This window comes from Vitis riparia, chromosome 4 (genome assembly GCF_004353265.1).
Source record: "Vitis riparia cultivar Riparia Gloire de Montpellier isolate 1030 chromosome 4, EGFV_Vit.rip_1.0, whole genome shotgun sequence".
NCBI lineage: Eukaryota > Viridiplantae > Streptophyta > Magnoliopsida > Vitales > Vitaceae > Vitis > Vitis riparia.
This window is the reverse complement of record NC_048434.1, coordinates 8,923,489-8,943,232: the sequence shown is the minus strand read 5'-3', so window position 1 is coordinate 8,943,232 and position 19,744 is coordinate 8,923,489. Positions and strand designations below refer to the sequence as shown.

General features: G+C 33.1%; 1 protein-coding gene and 1 pseudogene across 1 annotated transcript; both read right to left on the bottom strand.

The window, feature by feature from the left end:
- Nucleotides 1–9,232: 9,232 nt before the first annotated feature.
- Nucleotides 9,233–14,714, bottom strand: LOC117913494 (glutamate receptor 2.8-like). Its single transcript, XM_034828483.1, has 5 exons — nucleotides 14,241–14,714; nucleotides 11,131–12,473; nucleotides 10,682–10,994; nucleotides 10,205–10,611; nucleotides 9,233–10,105 (listed from the first exon to the last, which is right to left on the bottom strand). The coding sequence occupies exons 1-5, from the start codon at nucleotides 14,506–14,508 to the stop codon at nucleotides 9,458–9,460; spliced, it is 2,979 nt and encodes a 992-aa protein (XP_034684374.1). The 5' UTR covers nucleotides 14,509–14,714; the 3' UTR covers nucleotides 9,233–9,457.
- Nucleotides 14,715–15,444: 730 nt separating this feature from the next.
- Nucleotides 15,445–18,689, bottom strand: LOC117913496 (annotated as a pseudogene).
- Between the last annotated feature and the right edge of the window lie 1,055 nt (nucleotides 18,690–19,744).

Genomic DNA, 19,744 nt, shown 5'->3' with positions numbered 1-19,744 from the left:
ATTTACATTTTCCATTTTATTACATTTGCTTTGAGTTTCTTCATTTCCAACTTTCTACATTTGCATATTTTGCATTTCATTTCATTTCTCACTTTATCATTATTATTTTTAGGCTATAAGTTGACAATTTTATTCCATCCATTCTAGTTTAAAACTTGCATACTTTTTTTTTTTTTTTTGTGATTTACACACCTTTTAAAGATTCAAATAATTTTGGAAATTGGGAATAAAATTATTTTGGAAAGAGTTTTAATTGAGAATTAAAAAGGAAAATATTTCCAAATAATAAAAATATTTTGGAAAAGAATTTTAAATTGAGAATTTAGAAAGGAAAACCCTTTTTTGAGGAAGTTTGGAAAGAAATTTAATTTAAGGATTTTAAGAAAAAATGAAAATGTTTCTAAAATTTTTTGAACTTTAAAAAAAATTCCAAATCTTTTTAAGATCCTTAAGTTTGTTATTTTTTTCTTTTGGTAAAATGTGAATTCTTTCCAAACCTTTCCTAAGATTCTCAAGTTTCCTAACTTGTTTTTTTTTTTTTTTTTTCAATAAATATGATTTCTAAATTGATTATAAGTTTACTACATTTTTCTCTAATATATGCCTATTGGGAAATTCCCAAGAACTTATGCACCTAAATTTTAAGTCATAATTCTTTGTAGTTAACCTGAAACTCTCAAAAGTGTTCGTTTTTATTCTTGGATTCTTGAGAGAGAGATTCACATCCCTTTCGGGCATTGAGGAGCCTACTAAGGAACATCATGAATATTAAGTGGTTTTGGGTTGTAGGTTCTGGGGTGTAAGTCTTAGGAAAAAACAACTATTAGGTAAATCTGTGTATCTTTTCCTCATATTTAGTGGATTCTAACTTTGCAATCTTTGACCCTATGGGTTTTATATTTGTAAAGTTTTTTGGAGATTTTGTTAGTAGTTTTCACCTAAATCTTTGTCTCCATGTGTGATTGAATTTCTTTACTTTATCTCTAATTCTTAGAGAGAAATTTAAAAATAAAATTTAGGTTAAAAAGAAAGAACTACCTATTCACTCTCTTTAGATATTCTATAAGTAATATCTATTAACTTCTCTCTTTTTCTTTTTCTTTTTCTTTTTCTTTTTATTTTTCTAATTATTATTATTATGTTGCAAAGCTAAAAGTAAAATTGAAATAACATTAAAGTACAATATATCAAAAGTGAGCCTATATCATACATACTAATATGAACAAAAGTGGTAGTCCAAAATAACTCATGTATACATATTCTTAACTTTTAAAAAAAAAAAAACAAGGGAAACAACATGCAAAAGGCTTACTTGGTATGTTTTCAAAAACAATTCTAAAAAATTAATTATAGTGAAAGCTTCTTAAAAGCAATTTTTTGTTAAAAAAATGGTTTTTTCAAAACAATGATAAAATGTAACTTTGAGCTGAAAGTTGAGTGTGCCTGACAAATATTTTAACATAGGACCACATTGGCATGCATTCATCTTTGCAGGTAAATGAATGTAATATATTTACATAGTGAGCAACATTTATGGATGAATGTAAAGTTGAGCTCAAAGTGACCTATTAGTTTATGGAAAATGTGATAGAAGCAAATAATCCTACAACTAAATATTACTAGTTGATATGGGATTTTATAAGCATTTTGTAAACTTAAAAGAAAATATACATATAAGCTTAATTAAATGGGTGTGGACTTAGGCCTCACCTAGGTTCTTATGCTTTTAGGCTTAACTATAAAAGCCTAAGATCATGGAATGGTGTATTTTTAGACATCTTTTCAATTTAAGACACACCTTGTCTCAAATATTTATGAGAAATGTCTTTTTTAAATAAATGGCCATCATTCGAGTGGAAACTTCTCTTTTAAGAGAAATGTCTGTATCCTCTATGACATTTCAATCATTCCAATAACCATCGGTCTCTCATTCCTTTCTAAGTCATTTCCTAGTATAGTGTTCCATTCCAAGTCATTCCTAAGTGTGCTGTCCTATTTTAAGCCAAGTATGAGCTAAAAGTGTGAACTTTCAAAGCATTCAAGCTTTTATAGAGAGTATAGAACATTAGTTGATTTATCTTTTTTTTTTTTTTGGTGATTTAAAGTGCTACTATTACAAGAAAGTGATCATTGTATTATGAGAGATGATAGTCACTAAATTGTGAGCATATGAGTGAAACAAATTTGTCTTAAAGACATAGAGTTAAACTCTAGCCTCAATTAATCTTTTTTGTGATCTTTATTAAATATTTTTATTTATTTATTTATTTATTTTATACACTTATTTCCATATATTTCAATAATTTGGACAACAATCTTAAGACAAATTTTCTCCCTAGATAACTTGACTTCCTATGCAAGAAATACATCCTTGCTAGTTTGGACAACACACTATAAAGTATGTATAGTCCAATATATACTACTAAGGAATTGTGAAAGTCCTTAGAGAAAAAGTATCGGATAGAGGATGTGCACTTGAAGAAATATCTAGTCGATAGATTTTTGGAATTCAAAATGATAAACTCCAAGATAGTTATGTCTAAGAATTATGAATTATCTTGCATGAGATACATGCAAAAAATATGGTGATGAGTGAGTCTTTCCAAGTTGTAGTTATAACTAAAAAATTACCACTCTTTTGGAAAGATTTCAAAAATTACTTGAAGCATGAGCATAAGGAGGTGAGATTTGAGGACTTGATTATGAAATTGAGGATTGAAGAGAACATTGAGCTTTTAACAAGAAATTGGGAAGGTCTCTAATAGATTTCAAGGCAAACTTGGTGGAGAAGAAACCTAGCGTTAGAAAAAAAAAAAAAAAAAGGAAATACTTTGGTAAATGTCGTACTTGAAGGAAAGGTAAGTCTTAAAAAATTTAAAGAGAAGTGTTGTGTGTAATAAATAAGGCCATCAAGCTAAAGGTTGTTGATTCAAAGGACATGATAAGAAAAATCTAGTACACATGACTAAAGAAGAGAAACAAGGAACTCTTGTGACAAATTTGATGTTTTTTTATGCTATGGTATTTGAAGTTAATATGGTGGACAACCTATAGGAAAACCTAGATTACTACATTCTTATCCTTATATTTGTAAGGTGAATGCAAAATTATCCTAGGGACTCTAGATCTACGTAGTGGAAACATGATACATATTTAAAAAAAAAAAAATACCTAGAGAATAAATGCTATACTTGAGATCTAGATGTTCACAGATTGATTCCAATAAGTGAAAAATTGACATGGATCTTGTAGACTAATAGATCTTCTATGTGATGACTTTTTTTTTCTTGGATCCTGTTATGTGAGGAGGTGGAATCCTATTTGATGGGGATAGAGGCTAGGGTTTCTCATTTTATAAGATTAAATAACAAGAGTGTATGAAGTAACTATCTCAAACCCATGAGGTATCATGGTTCCTATCTTGAGTATAACTATTGCTACCAACTTTCATCAATAGTGATCCAATTCATAGGGAACTTAGGGTCTCATGTGTAGGTTAAAGTCATTGAAGACTAAAGACTTTCAACACTAGCTTTGTATCCTTTTAAGGTAATAACCCATACAACATAGTAGCTTGGTGAAGTTATGAATACTCGATAGCTAATGTCATCACTCACTATAGGTCATGACTCACCATACACACTCGTGTCCTCACTATGGGAACCTTATCTTAAAGACCAAGACAAGTCATTCCTTCAATTAGAAGGTAGAACACTACAATCTGAAATAGGTTGCTAGTCCATAAACCAATTATGAATAACTTATCTACTTGTAATGAACCCATGACTTGGACCTTTCATGTGACTCCTAATGCACTCAAGTCATGTATAATGTGAGAGATGCTAGGCTTGAATGCTCTAATAATGTAATGCATGAATAAAATAGATTAAAAAAAGGAAAATTGAAGAATTAAATCCTTTATTATTACATCATGTCATGCTTTTAAGAGCTCTATCCTAACATAACCCTAAAAAATGATGGATAGATGCAGGAGCTATTCGCCATGTAATTCAAATACAAAGATATTTCTTATTATGAGCAAATAAATAAAAGTGAGCTATACATGGGTAATTCAACTTCTAAATTATGAGGCATAAGAAATGTTAGTAAAAATGATTTTGGGAAATAAATTCACTCTCAAATATGTGCTGCATATGTTGAATATTTGCAAGAATTTGGTGTCTAGCTCATTATTAAGTAAAAATGAGTTCAAGATGGTTTTTAATATAATAAGTTTCTATTCAACAAGAATAGGTTATATATGGGCATAGGGTGTCCCATAAATGGGCTTTTAAAGATGAATGTAATGACTATATTGCAAGATTTTAGTAATAATAATGAAGCTAACTCTTTTGGTTATTTGCTTGATTCTTCTAATTTATGGCATGATAGATTAGATAATTCTTTGGGAATTTAAAATTTTTAAATTTATTGTGGAACTTTCACATTAATCCCAATCATAAATGCTAATTTAGAAATAAAATAAAGATAATAAGAAAGGATAGAGGCGGAAAATATGAAGCAACTTTTCGTGAATTCTAATCTAAACATGGATTTATTCATCAAATTAGTGCATCTTATTCACCCCAATCAAGTGGTGCATGTTGTTGAACACAAGAATCAAACATTAAAGGAGATGAATGCTATGGTGATAAGTCATGGTTTACCCTAGAATTTGTAGGGGTAATAATTTTTTTTTTAACAAACTACATTCTTAACAAAATTCCACACAAGAAAAACGATGTAACTACATATGAATTATGGAAAATATGAAAACCTTCCTATAAGTATTTGAAAGTATGTGGGTCTTTAACTAAAGTAGCTATTTATAACCATAAAAATTAAGATAGGGCCTAAAACAATGGAGTGTATTTTTATTTGTTATGCCAATAATAGTAATGCATATTGGTTCCTTTTATATAAATTAGACATTCTTGATATTCATGAAAATGCAGTCATTGAATGAATAAATGGATTATTTTCTGAGAACATCTTTCCTTGTAAAAGTATTCTAGAAAAAAGTTCTTAGAAAAAAACATATCATACTACTAGTAGTCATCAAAATGTTGAAGAACCCAGAGGTAATAAAAGGATAAGAGTATTTAAGTCTTTTGATCTAACTTATATTTTAGAGAATGAATATAGACATTCAAAGAATCTATGTCACTCAAGAAGCTCTATTCAAGAAAGAACCTATCAATAGTGAAATTGAATCCATCATACAAAGTCATACACGAGAGTTGTTGAATCTTCCACTAGGAAGTAAGCCTTTAAGTTGTAAATAGATCTTTTAGAGAACATTGAAGGCCAATATCAATTAAAAAATACAAGGCTAGATTGACAGGTAAAGATTTTAAATAAAGAGTAGGTCTTGAATTTTTGGATACATATTCACCAGTCATAAAAATAACTTTCATTAGAGTATTGACAATGATCATTGCATCGCATAATCTTCAAATTCATCAAATGGATGTTAAGACATCTTTTTTAAATAGTGAATTATAAGAAGAGATATAAATGAAACAACTTGAAACGTTTGTTGCTCCTGTATAAGAGAAAAAGGTGTGAAAGCTTTTTAAATCTTTATATGGATTAAAATAAGTACCAAAACAATAACATGAGAAGTTTGACAACGTTTCAATGTCACATGACTTCAAGATTAATTAATATGATAAATGTGTCTATGTTGAGAGAACACCCAATGGTTATGTAATAGTATGTTTGTACATGGATGATATACTAGTTTTTGGAAGTAATAAACACATTCTTATAGAGATTCCAAAAATATGTCAATCAATCATTTTACCATGAAAGATGTGGGTATAGTATATGTCATATTAAAAATTAAAATCTTTAAGATATCTAGTGGACTAGTACCATCTCAATTGTATTATATTGAGAAAATACTTAAAAAAATAAAAATAAATATGAATATAGTCCACTAAAGACACCAATAGACATAAATCTACAATTAGCTAAAAAAAACTAGTCAAACCATATTTTAATCTGAGTATTTCCCACATAATAGGTACTCTAATGTATGTCATGAACTATACATGACTAAACAAAACATATATATATATATATATGCATTCAATAAGTTCAATAGATATACAAACAATCTAGGAAAAGATCAATGGAAGGAAATAATTATGGTTCTTATTACCTAAGATACACTCTAAATTATGGATTTCATTACATAAGATATTTGATTGTACTTGAAGGATTTAGTGATGCAAAGTAGATATTTAATACAAAAGACACCAAATCGACCAATGGATATGTATTCACAATAGGAGGAGGATATGTATCATGAAAGTCCTCAAAGCAAACATGTATTGCTAGAACACAATGGAATTTGATGAAGTAGGAGAATATATCATGTTAACCAAAACTTGTCCCTATTATAAAATTCATTATGATAATCAATCAATTATTAGAATGACACAAATATCATATGTGATGGTAAGTTTCATCATATACATTGAAGATATGATATAGTAAGATAGTTACTTTCAAATGGAGTAATTTTCATTTATTATATCAAATTAAAGGACAACCTTTTGGATCAACTTACTAAGGTTTTGTCAAGAGATCAAAATAATTGCTCATCGAAGGGAATGTGATTAAAGCCTATGACTAAGAGTCATTATAATGGTCTTAAACTAGTTAACTAGAAATCCCAAGATCTAAGTTCAAAGGGACAACCAAGTCACGAATGACTAAGACAATCACTAAAGAGATAATCTCTCTTAAATATTCCTATGATGAAATAGTGCTATCTACAATGTGAACTAGGTTAAGCTTTGCTTTTAATGAATCTTATAGCTTGAAAAACCAAATGAAGTATGCTAGGATACTTTTAATAGGAATCACCTATGTGAGTGTGAAATAAGATCGTTTCTATGAGAATTTTTAAGGCTTAAATTTTCTAGATTATGAAAAACTAGGAGTTGTTTAGGTCCAAATGAACACAATCATTAATATAAATGAATTCCATGAAGGAGTTGTGTGAATACTATCGTCTTGGTTTATATAAAAAGTTGAACAATTTAAGACATTGCCATCATTAACTAGCTAGTAAATTCGACATTATTTCACTAAGGAAGGTTCAAAGTCACAAGCTATCTATCCTGATGTAGCTTCTTTCCAAATAGTATTGTCTCAAATGTCTACCTATCATTTGCATATAACAAGTAAATTTCTATTTATGAGGAGAATTGTTGGGAAAATGGGTTTTTAAACTCTGATAGAAAGACTACTTTGAGTTGATCTTTGAGTGCGCCTCACAAATATTTTAAGGTGGGACCATGTTGGAATGCATTCATCATTGTGATTAAATGAATGCAATATGTTTATATGTCAAAAACCATTTATGAGTATATGAAAAATTGCACTCAAAAGTGACCTATGTGTTAATGGAAAATATGATGGAAGAAAGTAACCCTAAATCTAAAGATTACTAGTTGGGAGCATTGATGAAAATATCGATAATTACAGATATATCGGAGATATATCGACAAATATTTTGGAAAAAAAAATTTAAGTAGTCTAAAGTTGATCAAAACATATGAAAATACTAAGAAAAACTCTAAAAATGATATAATAAACAATAATAGACATTTTAAAATTGTTTTATAAAAATAATAATATGTGTATATGATATAATTAATCATATTTGATAATAATATCATATGCGTGCATAAAAAATATGAATTTTATAAATTTATTAAATTACATAAAATATTATTTGACAATAATATTATGATATTTGATTATAATATATCTCACTTGAAAATTTAATTCATTTAATTTCATTTGTATTAAATGATATAAAATAAATGATGATATATGTATAAATTTTTTTTAATATTTATATTTTTATATTTAATTAATGTATAAATGATATAAAAAATGGTTAAAAAAGTTATAATGATAGGTTTTATATTTTTAGTGATTAATTAAATGAAATTTTAAAATAAAATAATTAAAATTAATTTATTTATGAAAATATTTTTTTATAATTTTACCATATATTTGTCTGGTGCATATTATTAATCAAATAGGTAGTTAGCCCAGTGGACACCCAAGGTAGGTTTATACTAGTTTTTGGGTGGGGGGATTCAAGTCCTAGTGCCCGCGCATAGTTGCACAATTTTGAAATCATCGAAACACGCCGAAATTTTCAGAAAAATCGCTTCATCAAATTTTTGTCTTCCTGTTTTGTGTTACAGGTCGCTGATACACGAAATTTTGACGAAATTTTCATCCATGGTTGGGAGAGGACTTTATAAGCATTTTGTAATCTTTAAACAAAACATAGGCTTGAACCTATGCTCATACATTCTTGGGTTTAACTAGATGGGAGTGGACTTGGCCCTCACCTAGCTCACACGCTTTTGGATGTAACTAGAAAAGTCCAATTACATAAAGTGGAATTTTTTTTTTCTTCCAAAAACTTTTTCCATTTAAGACACATCGTCTAAAAAGATATAAGACGTCCTTTTTAGATAGGTGAGACCCTTCAATGGAAACATCTCTTCTAGGGGGCATATTTGCACCTACAAAAAGGGACCCCCCATAACATTTCATTTATTTCAACATCAAATTTTCATTATTTTTCAAGTCATTTCCAAGTGTGGTGTTCCATTCCAAGTCATTCCCAAGTGTGGTAATCCATTCCAAGTCAAGTATGAGTGATAAGTGAATATTTTGAAAGCATCCAAGCTTTTATAGAAAGTACAAATTATTGTTTATCATTTCTTATAATTTGAAGTATTACCATCATAAGAAAGTAATCGTTGCATCTTAGGGGATGATTGTCACTAAATTGTAAGCACTTTAAGCAAAGGCAAACTCTAGCTTCGATTAATCTTATTTGTGAGTTTTAATTTATATTTTCATTGTTATTATTTTTTATTTTACTAACTTATTACTCAGTATATTTTCAATAATTTGGACTTCAGTTTCTTAGAATGTTCTATAAAAAAAGTCTAAAAAAATTCTTAAATTTATTATGAAAAAACGACTTGTTTTTAAAATAAAAAAAACTGTTTTGAGTCTAAACTTTACCAAACATATATTTCAATAAAAACTGTTTTTGAAATCCGTTGACGCCCAAAAGAACTATTCTATGTACAGATTCTCATCTTAGTTGAAAAGGAAATTATAAGCAAAAAAAAAAAAAAAATAGTGATCTGTTTAACACTATTGACAGTCTCACTAAATGAACTTCCAAAAGTAAGTATATTATTTAATGTTTCCTCCTTGATGATAAACTATTTACACAAGCAGATAACAACCAATTTGACAATTAGAAAATGTGGAGTACAGGAGCTAAATTCAGCCTGTCAACAATCAGCAAGATTTACAATCCTATCATGCTATGAACTATAATGATAATGTTACTACAATGAATTATGACACAAAAAGAAAAAAAAAAGTATATTCAGTTGTTCTAATGTGATGTTGGAGGTTTACTTTTTCTTTCTTGATTTAAATCAACAAGCTCAACAGCAGGTACTATCACTGGCGATGATTGCCTACTAGGTGTGGTTGAGCTCTGACCACCACCGTGCTCTGAAGAAAAGGTCCCTTGTTCTCCGGAGAGGGAAAAATCATTAATGGTTTGGTTGGAAAAGGTTGATGGCCTTGGCGAGCAGTTAGTCACTGATGGAGAGGCCCCAACTGCAGCCATAGGGTCAGTGCTACCAACTGCAGCCATAGTCTCAGTGCTACCGCTGTATGGCTGGTCAGGTATTCTGAAAGTATGAGAGCTGAGGTCTTTTTGATCAAAACGTGTAGCCATGGTTTTAATCTTTGTTGATACTGAATCTTCGCCCATTACCACAACTCTATGTTTATGCAGGAACATGGCAATACCTATGATCAGAGCTAAAGATGAAGTGACTCCAGCAATGAGGAAAAGGCCCAAAAAGCTATCAAGGCTGATATTGTTAGAAGAAATTGAGCTTCCATTATCATCTGAACAACTAGTTTTTTTCCCAAACCACTCTTTCTCAATCTTTACCATTTCATCTCCCTCAGTCACATTTAAGACTGCCCTTGAAACATCCTGTACGAGAGGAGAACCTCTTGGGAAGGCCTGAAATTCAAGAAAGAAAAAAAAAAAAAAAAAAAAACTCACACATGATACATATATATTGGGAATGAGTGTTTGTTTGTGAGAGGAGAGTTCACTTACAAATCCGAACCCATCAAATTTGTATGTTGGTTGAACCATGGTATATTTCGAGCAATGCTGTGCAATGAACAGCTTCATGTAAGGTATCTCGTCAAAGGCAGCAACAATACCTCCATTTCTACTCCCTTTCGAGAGTAGTTCAGCTAATTCTTCTGAAGAATTATAGATCCTAAACTTGGATTCGTCAAAGTTCATCCTTTTCAAGAATCCGAGAACGAAAGAGCCTTGTTGGTAACCTACATACTCCCCTTTCGCTCTTAGCTCTTTTATGTCTGTAACGGTTGGCTGGAGCTGTTGGACGGTTAACATTGAGGTCAAGCTGGCGGTGTAACTTTGAGTGAGGATGAGCACCACAAAGAACCATATGATCATCACAAACCGAGACAAGTTGCTCACAATTCTCTCCTCTATAAAAATAGAACCAGAAAATCAACATCATTTCAGCAAATGAAGTTAATTTGAGGGAAGAGAACTTACTCTGTGCAAACACCATAGTTGAGAAGGAGAACCAGAAGATGGTGCCTGCTTGATGTGAAGGAGGGCCCCTGAAATCTTCATTTATTCGATGTTCAAGAACCCAAATTACAAAGCCGATGAAAACAAAGAAACACGCACTAGTCACCCAGAGGTCCCAAGTCAATGGCTTCAAGAAAATCCATGCGCTTTTGCTTTTGTTGTCTTTGATGGGCACGATCATTGATACGCCAGATTCAGTGTAAGGTAGTGTAAAATCTACGTAGTTGGACCTGTTCGCTACAATTGTAATATCTCCCACCACGGCATCATACTTCTGTTGGTAATAAAAACAGAGGAAATTAGAAATCTTCTTGTATATTTCATTGAATAGGTTGATAATGGTGGTGCTCTTTTGTGTATCCAATAAAAACAAAATGAAGATACTAGGAAGGGTAAAGAGTATGACTGACCTTTAGAAACACTTGATATAACAAATCGTTGTAGTTGCCGGCAGGCTTGCCGTCTGGGGTTCCAAAGGGAATGTACTCGTAAGGAACAGCATATGGTAGTGAACCCATCACCGCATCAAAGACATCTATGCAGTACCCAGTGACCTTTGTTGCATTAGTGTTAGGATCCCATGTCACTTTTACAAATTCACTAAAACCATCCTTCACTGGAACCCCTATTTTCAACTTCTTCTCGTTTACTGGAAGCACCCAACCTTTAGGGAAATAAGTAGGTTCTCCAGGCCATACAATTGCTCCTAGATTGTCCTTAGAAGTGGAATATGTGTTTGAAGTTGCGTTTGTGAAATTCAGTCTTCTTATAATTCCATTTTTCGGAGTCCAAAATCCTATCCCTCTTTCCCCTTTACCAATCACATTAACTATCTGAAAGGCTGTGGGGTGTAGTTGACCATCAAAAATTTGAAAATCTCCACTGAGGCCTATAAATTTCGTACTTAACAGTGACTGGAGAAGCTTTGGACCAATTTGTGAGACTCCAATGGTGTCAAGATCCGTTGAATTGCTGGAAATATTAGTCTTTTGGAAGCTTAAGTTTGTTGCCCCAACTTTCTCAACTGCCATGGCTAGTGCAGAAGCAGCGTCATACGCCCATAATCCAAAAATGTTCAGCTCAGAGGTCTCATCTTTTGGATGATCTTGCTGGAACTTCCTTTTCCATCGGACTCTGAAATTTTCGAGCTCTTTTGTTCTTGGAACATGAGGCTTTATGCCCAGCACCCCCTGCATTGAGTCAATGACTAAGGGATCCAAAGTACTCAAGAGGTCAGTAAGCCCATCAGTTAGTATCCAAACATAGCCTTCTTCCATCATTCCAATCTCATCTGCTTTGGTAAAAAAGCGAGAGCCGAGAGGCGTAACCATGTGTACAATGAAAACTCTAGTTTGCATTGTCATCAGCTTGTAAAGCTCTTCACCAATTTGATCATCAGTGGCTGATGGAGAAATTACACTACGGTAGGTGACACGGACATCAATCCCTTGCAAGGCATCGGTCATATAAGGTATAATTCCATCCCCATACTCATTGTCTACGTAAATAAGCACAGCTTCTCTCCACTCAAAGGCTTGGAAAATTGCTATTATTGCTGGTACTTGAGCTGAGTCATTTAGAGTGGCTCGGATAAAGTATTGACTCCTGAGGGAAGAAAGAGAAGGGCTTGATGCAGAAAATGAAATAATGGGAACCTGGGCTTTTTCTCCCAGGCCAATCAGGAAGTTGGCCTGCATGGATGACCCTGGCCCTATGATGGCTTGCACTTCCTCATTTTGTATTAGATCTAGAGCTGAGTACCACAAAATGTTCAAAATAATAAAAAACACAGAAGCAAACTCTAATATATTCTTAATTTCTAACATTCTTCTCAGCAATCAGACATGCAAACATAACAAAATAGATATAAAATTTCACCAACAGATTACCAATAATCTTCCTACTCTATTATGAGACATTAACAAAGGGATCTTTTCCAGTAGATCAAACAACAGATCATGTTCATCAGATGAAAAAACTGACATCTTATCATCATGGATCAGAGGCAACGTGTTTGACCTTTGGTAACTTCCTACTTTGCCTTAACTCATGAAGACACAGTAATATTTATATATATCAGTGCAAAGTCAAATATATATTCTCTACGACCTACTGCAGCCACAGTATGGGGGTGATTTTTGGGACAATTGTGTTTTGGGTTAGCTGACCCAAAATTAAGGTTTGGTTCATATAACTTATACAATTGATAAAAATGATATAAGATATTAAAATACCAAAATATCCATTGACCTTTCACATAAGTTTTTTTGGCCTTTATTGCACCATTATTCATGCAACCATAATAATTCTATTTTAACCATTTTGATTTTTTATTGTTTTTTATAACTTTTTTTTTTATAAATAATTGAAAATCAGCATTATTTTCTATTTTAAATTATAAATAAAAAAATTACGTTCAAAAACTATTTTAAAAAATATTTTCTAAAAAAATGGTAATATGATTTATATTTTTTATATTTTCTTTTTGAAAAAACATTTAACTAAAAAATGAAAACTATTTTTAAAAAGAAAATTGAAAACCTTATTTAGTACTATTTTTTATATGAAAATAATAAAAAGAATTAAATTTCATTAATTGATTATCCATTAAATTTTATATGAAAATTTTTGTCCTTACTTATAATAAGAGTAAAAAGATTTAATATTTTTAAAAAAGAAAAAAAAGAAATTAGAAATGAGTAATACTTAATTGGGAATAGAAAAGGGAAAAAAAAAAATGAAATTTACACTCACTATGTGCCTATGTACGGGTTAAGGATATTTTACGGATTAATAAAGAATAATATCTTTTAACTTAATTTTTACACCTTAGTTGAGTCTTGGGTTTAAATGTGAATGATATATGGATCTTTGGTCAATTTTTGGGCTAGTTGGGCCCAAAACACAATTCTCCAGTGATTTTTTAAAATCCCATCTGCAATTTTCTAAAGACTTTTTGCCAGTCATTGAGCTGTCAGCTGACTTCTTCATCAGCCATATGGTCAAGAAAAGTTGCCTAGTTAAAAGACCATGGCACAATTTATGGAGAGACCTTTTGCCATCGTCAGTTGACAATGTGGTTTGTTAAACGACCAACTATCTTCTTCATCTGGTGAAGAGCTGTGCTGAGAATTAATTGGGTATTAGTATATTTTATATTTCAAAACTTTCATTTGGGTCTCTAAGCTGAGATAGAAAATGTTCAATGTCAAAAAAATTACGGGCTGAAGATTCAATGTCAATATCATAATTTTCTCACTTTATCAGAGCAGGTATCTCAAAAAATTACTTTCCAAATGATGAACTACTTCGAATTATGCTTTCTAATTCTCAAAGAGTAAGGGGATTTTTCCTGAAAACCAAATGGGGGTGACTGATCAAGATCACTTGCTTTCATTTTTCTCAGTAATACTAATGCAATTCTAATCTCATTCCATCAACAATGCTCCAAACGAAATGATTAATCATAAACATTGGTGAAGGAGAAAGTGAGAGAGCGAGAGAGACAGGGATGGAGTACCTGCTGCAGCTGCACCAACAACATCTCTTCTGGAGTCTCTAGTCTTCAGAACGAGCCTAGTCTTGTAGTTACCATGAGAGGCATAGAAATCTGAGAGGGCCATGGGGATGCAGCTCAGACCCATCTTTCCAGACGATGTATCAAAGTCAAGGACCACTCCCACGTTAACTGGGATTGTTGTGTTCTGCGCCATGCCCATTTCTACGAAGAGAACCCATAGGGAGAGAAAGAAGAGGGAGAACCCCTGTTGGGCAAGGTCGTTTCTCATCTTTGAACTACTTTTGGGAAGCTTGGTGATTCACAATAATGCAGAATACAGCTCATTTATAGGGTCTAGAATTTGAAAAAGTAAGAATTAGAAGCCTAGAAGAGAAGGCACTGTAACAAGAGGACCCAGATGGATAGTTGTGAATACAAAACCCAACCAACACTTCTTGGGCGAGTTGAGGCGGTCAAAGATAGAATCTCTTACAATATTAATTAAATTAGAAAGCGTAACTTATAATGATGAAATCATGATCAGAATATATCCTTATAAATATTCTTCCATGGAAACACACATTTTAGCTTCCTTCTTGCGTTAGCATTTGACTCATAAAATTCATAAGAGAGAGGTTTTCACGATGAACTCCACGGAGCTACTCATTGCCTGTAGCAGAATTCCAATAATCCCCAGCTGTGTGTTAGGTGGCACTTGGCACAACTGTATTCACATGGTCAACTTATCATCTTCTGCACTCGGGTGCGTGGAAATGGAGTTTAATAGGTTTAATGATGATATGTGACTACCATTCAGTTGAAAATGATAATTTTTAAAATAAAAAATATTTATTTTCACCAGAAATTACATCATTTAGAATTAATGGATTATCTGCACAAAAGAATAACCATGAAAATGAATATCTGTCCTTACATTCCCTCTGTCGGCGAAGATATTGTGTGTGGGGAAGCAATGACAATCTTTAAAAATATTGATTTTTTTGGATGCAGATAAGACACAGCAATAAATTCGTGATTGTGACGGAATTTAACAATCACATACATTTGTAGTAAATAATTATTTATTTATTTATTATTTTTAATTTTAGCCGCAAATTGAATGTACATCACCGTGTTAACTAAAATGCCTATGGCTATAGCACAACTACATTTTTTTTTTTTTTTGGAAATTCATGGTTGTGGGTAATGGTGCCACCGCATAAAATACACAGGAAAAACGGATTAATCGATCAGTTATTCAATTACAGGCGGTCTTGTTTGCTCGTGATTTATATTAGCAAGCTCATATTCAAACAATATGTGAGGAGACATCGGCCGATTTGGACAGACTGGATCACCATGTCCAGAAGAAGGTGTTCCTTGTTCTCCAAAGAAGGCAAAATCGCTGTGTGTTGGGATCAGAAGGCTTGATGGACTTGGAGGGAAGTTGGTGTAGCTGGCGAGGCTGTGACTGCATCCATGGCTTTGATGCCCCTTGTCTGGAAGTTGCTCACTTTTTCTAAAGGTATGGGACCTGAGATCTTTGTCATCAAAGCGTGTAGCCATGGCTTTAATTTTTCTCCATATGGAAGATGGGGGATTCAAGTTTATTAAGGCGTCTCTATTTTCATAAAGGAATGTGGTGATGCATGCGACGAGAGCTACAAATGAAGCGACTCCAGCAATGAGGAATAGGCCCCAAAAGCTATTAAGGCCGATACTGTTTGAAGAAACTGAGCTGGTGAGCTCTGGACAACTGGTTGTTTGCCCAAACCATGCCTTCTCAAATTCTAACAATTTAGCTCCCTCGGTCACGCTTAAAACTTTCCTTGAAACATCCGCTACAAGGGGTGAACCCTTCGGAAAGACCTGAAATGATAAAAAATCAGAAACCACTGCATGAAAATTTGTACACTTTAAGAGGGAACACTTACAAATCCAAACCCATCAAACTTGTATGTTGGTCCAACTGCAGTGTATTTGGAGCAATATTTTGCAAGGAAAATCTTTATGTAAGGGATTTCATCAAATGCAGCAGTAATTCCACCTTTTGAAAACAATTCATCCAGTTCTTCTGGTGACTCATACTTTACAAGATTGGACTCATCAAATTTCATCGACTTGATCAAGAATTCATAAACGAAAGAGCCATATTGGTAACCTACACGCTCCCCCTTCTTTATGAGCTCATTTATATCAGTGATAGTTGGGTTGAGCTGTTGAACTGTTAACATTGAAGTCAAGCTGGCTGTTTAACTTTGAGTAAGAAGTTAACCACAAATATCATATTGGTAACCACAAATAACCATATGATCACCACGATCCGAGCCAAGTTGCTGACAATTCTCTCTTCTGTTAACGTAATTTAAGAATGAAAAAGAAAATCCAATCCAGAAAAGCAATATAAAGGCAAATATATAGTTTCTGCAACATAACAATTATCCTAAAATTTACTTGCATATTGTATGGAATGTCCATATAATAGAGGTTAATCATGGGAAACAAGCAAGCAGGCTATACTAGAAGTTAGTTTCGATTTGTTTGAGATGTACTGAATATGCTTTGTATTTGAATATTACAAGAGTAGATAAATTGCTAGATAAAATTGAAGGAGGTGGAAGAGTAATTACTCTGAGCAAACACCAATGTTGAGAAGGAGAACCAGAACATTGTGCCAACTTGATGTGGACGAGGCCCTCTGAAATCTTCATTTGTTCGATGTTCAAGAGTCCAAATCACAAAGCCAATGAAGACAAAGAAACAAGCGCTTGTCACCCAAAGGTCCCAAGTTAATGGCTTCAAAAAGACCCATGCTCTTTTACTTCTGTTATCGATGATCGGCACGATCATTGATACGCCAGACTCGGTGTAAGGCAATGTAAAGTCTAGATACAAGGACCTGCTCGCTAGAATAGTAAAATCTCCCACCAGAGCGTCATACTTCTGTTCATGATAAAAGTAAAGGTGAAATTGGCGGTGAGATATTTCATTGCAAAAGGATGGCAGTTTTCCCTCTATTTGACAGTTGATGGCTACAGTTGAATGAAAATTGTTATGTATTAGGGAATCTAAAGAGTATGACTGACCAGAACTTGTCCTTGAAACAATTCATCTTTGTTACCGGCTGCCTTTCTATCAGGCATCTTGAAGGGAACGTACTCATAAGGAACAGCACATGGTAATGTTGCCATTACGGCATCGAAGATAGCTATGGTGTAACCAGTGGCCTTTGTTTTATTAGTGAGAGGATCTCGCGTCACCTTTACAAATTCACAAAAACCCTTTTTCTCTGGAACCCCTATCTTCAACTTCTTTCCATTGGTAGGAAACACCCAACCTTTAGGAACAGAAGTAGATTCTCCTGGCCACATAATGGCTCTTAGATTGGCCTTAGAAGTAGTATTCGATCGTCTTACAATTCCATTCTCTGTTGTCCAAAATCCAACCCCTCTTTCCCCTTCACCGATCACATTAACTATCTGGAAAGCTGATGTGTGTAGTTGCCCATCTATAATTTTAAAATCTCCGGTAAGGCCTCTGAATCGAGTACCTAATAGTGAATGGAGAATATTTGGGCCAACTGGGGAAACTCTAATACTCTCAAGACCAGTTGAATCTCTGGAAATGGTGGTCTTTTGGAAGCTGAAGTTTCCCGCGCCAAGTTTTTCAACTGCCATGGCTAGTGCAGATTCAGAAGCAGCATCGTAGGCCCATAGTCCAAAAATATTCAGCTCAGAGATTTCATTGGTTGGATATTCTTCTTGGATTTTCTTTTTCCATCTGATTTTAAAACTTTCAAGCTCTTTGGTTCTTGGAACATGGGGCTTGACGCCCAACACCCCTTGCATCGAATCAATGGCTGAAGCGTCCAAAGTACTCAAGAAGTCAGTTATCCCATCAGTTAGTATCCAAACATAGCCTTCTTCCATCATTCCAGCCTCATTTGCTTTGGTAAAAAGCTGGGAGCCAAGAAGCGTAAGCATATGCAGAATGAAAACCCTAGTTGACATCGTCATCAACTTGTAAAGTTCTTTAACGATTTGATCGTCAGTTGCCGATGGATGAATAGCGCTCCGGTAGGTCACATGGGTGTCCACCTCCTGCAAGGCACTAGTCAGAGACGGTACGACTTAATTGCCATACTCGTTGTCCACGTAAATAAGCACAACTTCTCTCCACCCAAAGGCCCGGACTATTGCCCTTATTGCTGGTACTTGAGCTGAGTCATTTAGGGTAGCTCGGATAAAATATTGACTCTGAAGCGAAGAAAGAGAGGGACTTGTTGCAGAAAAGGAAATGATGGGCACCCGAGCTTTGCTTCCAAGACCAATCATGAAGTTGGCCTGCATCGATGATCCGGGCCCCTATTATGGCTTCCACTTCTTCATTTTGTAAGAGGTCTACAGCTGAGTTCAGGAGCATGCAGGTTCAAACGATAAACAAGCATTTAAATGAATGAATAAATTTATACTCTACTGTCAGCAATCAAACGAGGGTACAAAACCTCTTGTTTATCAGATATTTTTCAAATATAATAATAAAATATGATATGATATTATAATTTAAGAGGAAGACGACCCATTTGTTGCACATTCTAAATTTTCAATTTTTTTGGATCACTCAAAGTTGATATATATAATGTTTTAAAAACCGGACCAGATATTAAATCGTATTCGGATCTTAGTCCAGCCTTTGGATTGGAGTATACGCTGAGCTGACTTTGAAGCAGACAGACCGACAGTTGGACCATTGGGTCGGTGAACCAGGCTGGAAGTCCAGCTCAATGTTAAGGCCTGGCTCCGTTTTGGACAATTATGATTGACACGGATGAAAGATATTGAGTTGCTGAACGTGGATGGATGAGAGATATTGAGTTGTTGAAAAATCCAAAATTCTTAGAATTGGGGCCGGGATATGAGTCATGGACCATCTTATCATGGATAGGGTAATACTAATAACCACTCATTTAATAAATTTAAAATATTAATATATTTATATTTTTTCATGATTTAAATTTTGGTAATATCAAAGATGAAAAATAAATATTATTATTTTTAATTTCTTTATATATATATATATATACATATTAAAATTTTATAATTATTTTTAATTTTAATAATATATAAATTATATATTTATAATATTTAGTTGAACCATTGGTCCAATTATAAATTGACAATATTTTCGATTCAATCATCAGTTTAATTATAAAAATATTAAATATAAATCATAAGATAACATAAAATTAAACGCAATATTTTAGAGAATTCTTATTGCTTTTCTAAGAGAATATTCAAAGCAAATATCTTTTAGTATGCTAGTTAAACTGCTCCCAATTAAGTTTATTAGTTCTCAGAGAGGATAAGGTCAGCGAACTTCATTGAAACCCTGGTTTTGTAACCTGATGAGTTTAACACTTAAGGAGAAGATTTAAGGGATAGTACCTGCTGCAGCTGCACCAACAACATCTCTTTTGGAGTCTCTGATTTTTGTAACCACCCTGGTTTTGTAGTGGCCATGAGAGG

Excerpts from the sequence above, each read along its gene's own strand:
- LOC117913494 (XM_034828483.1), bottom strand. The coding sequence starts at position 14,508 with ATGAGAAACGACCTTGCCCAACAGGGGTTCTCCCTCTTCTTTCTCTCC. Across the intron at positions 10,995-11,130 it reads TATATCAAGTGTTTCTAAAG|AAGTATGATGCCGTGGTGGG; the intron begins GTCAGTCATACT and ends TATTACCAACAG. Across the intron at positions 10,612-10,681 it reads AACTATGGTGTTTGCACAGA|AGGAGAGAATTGTGAGCAAC; the intron begins GTAAGTTCTCTT and ends CTATTTTTATAG.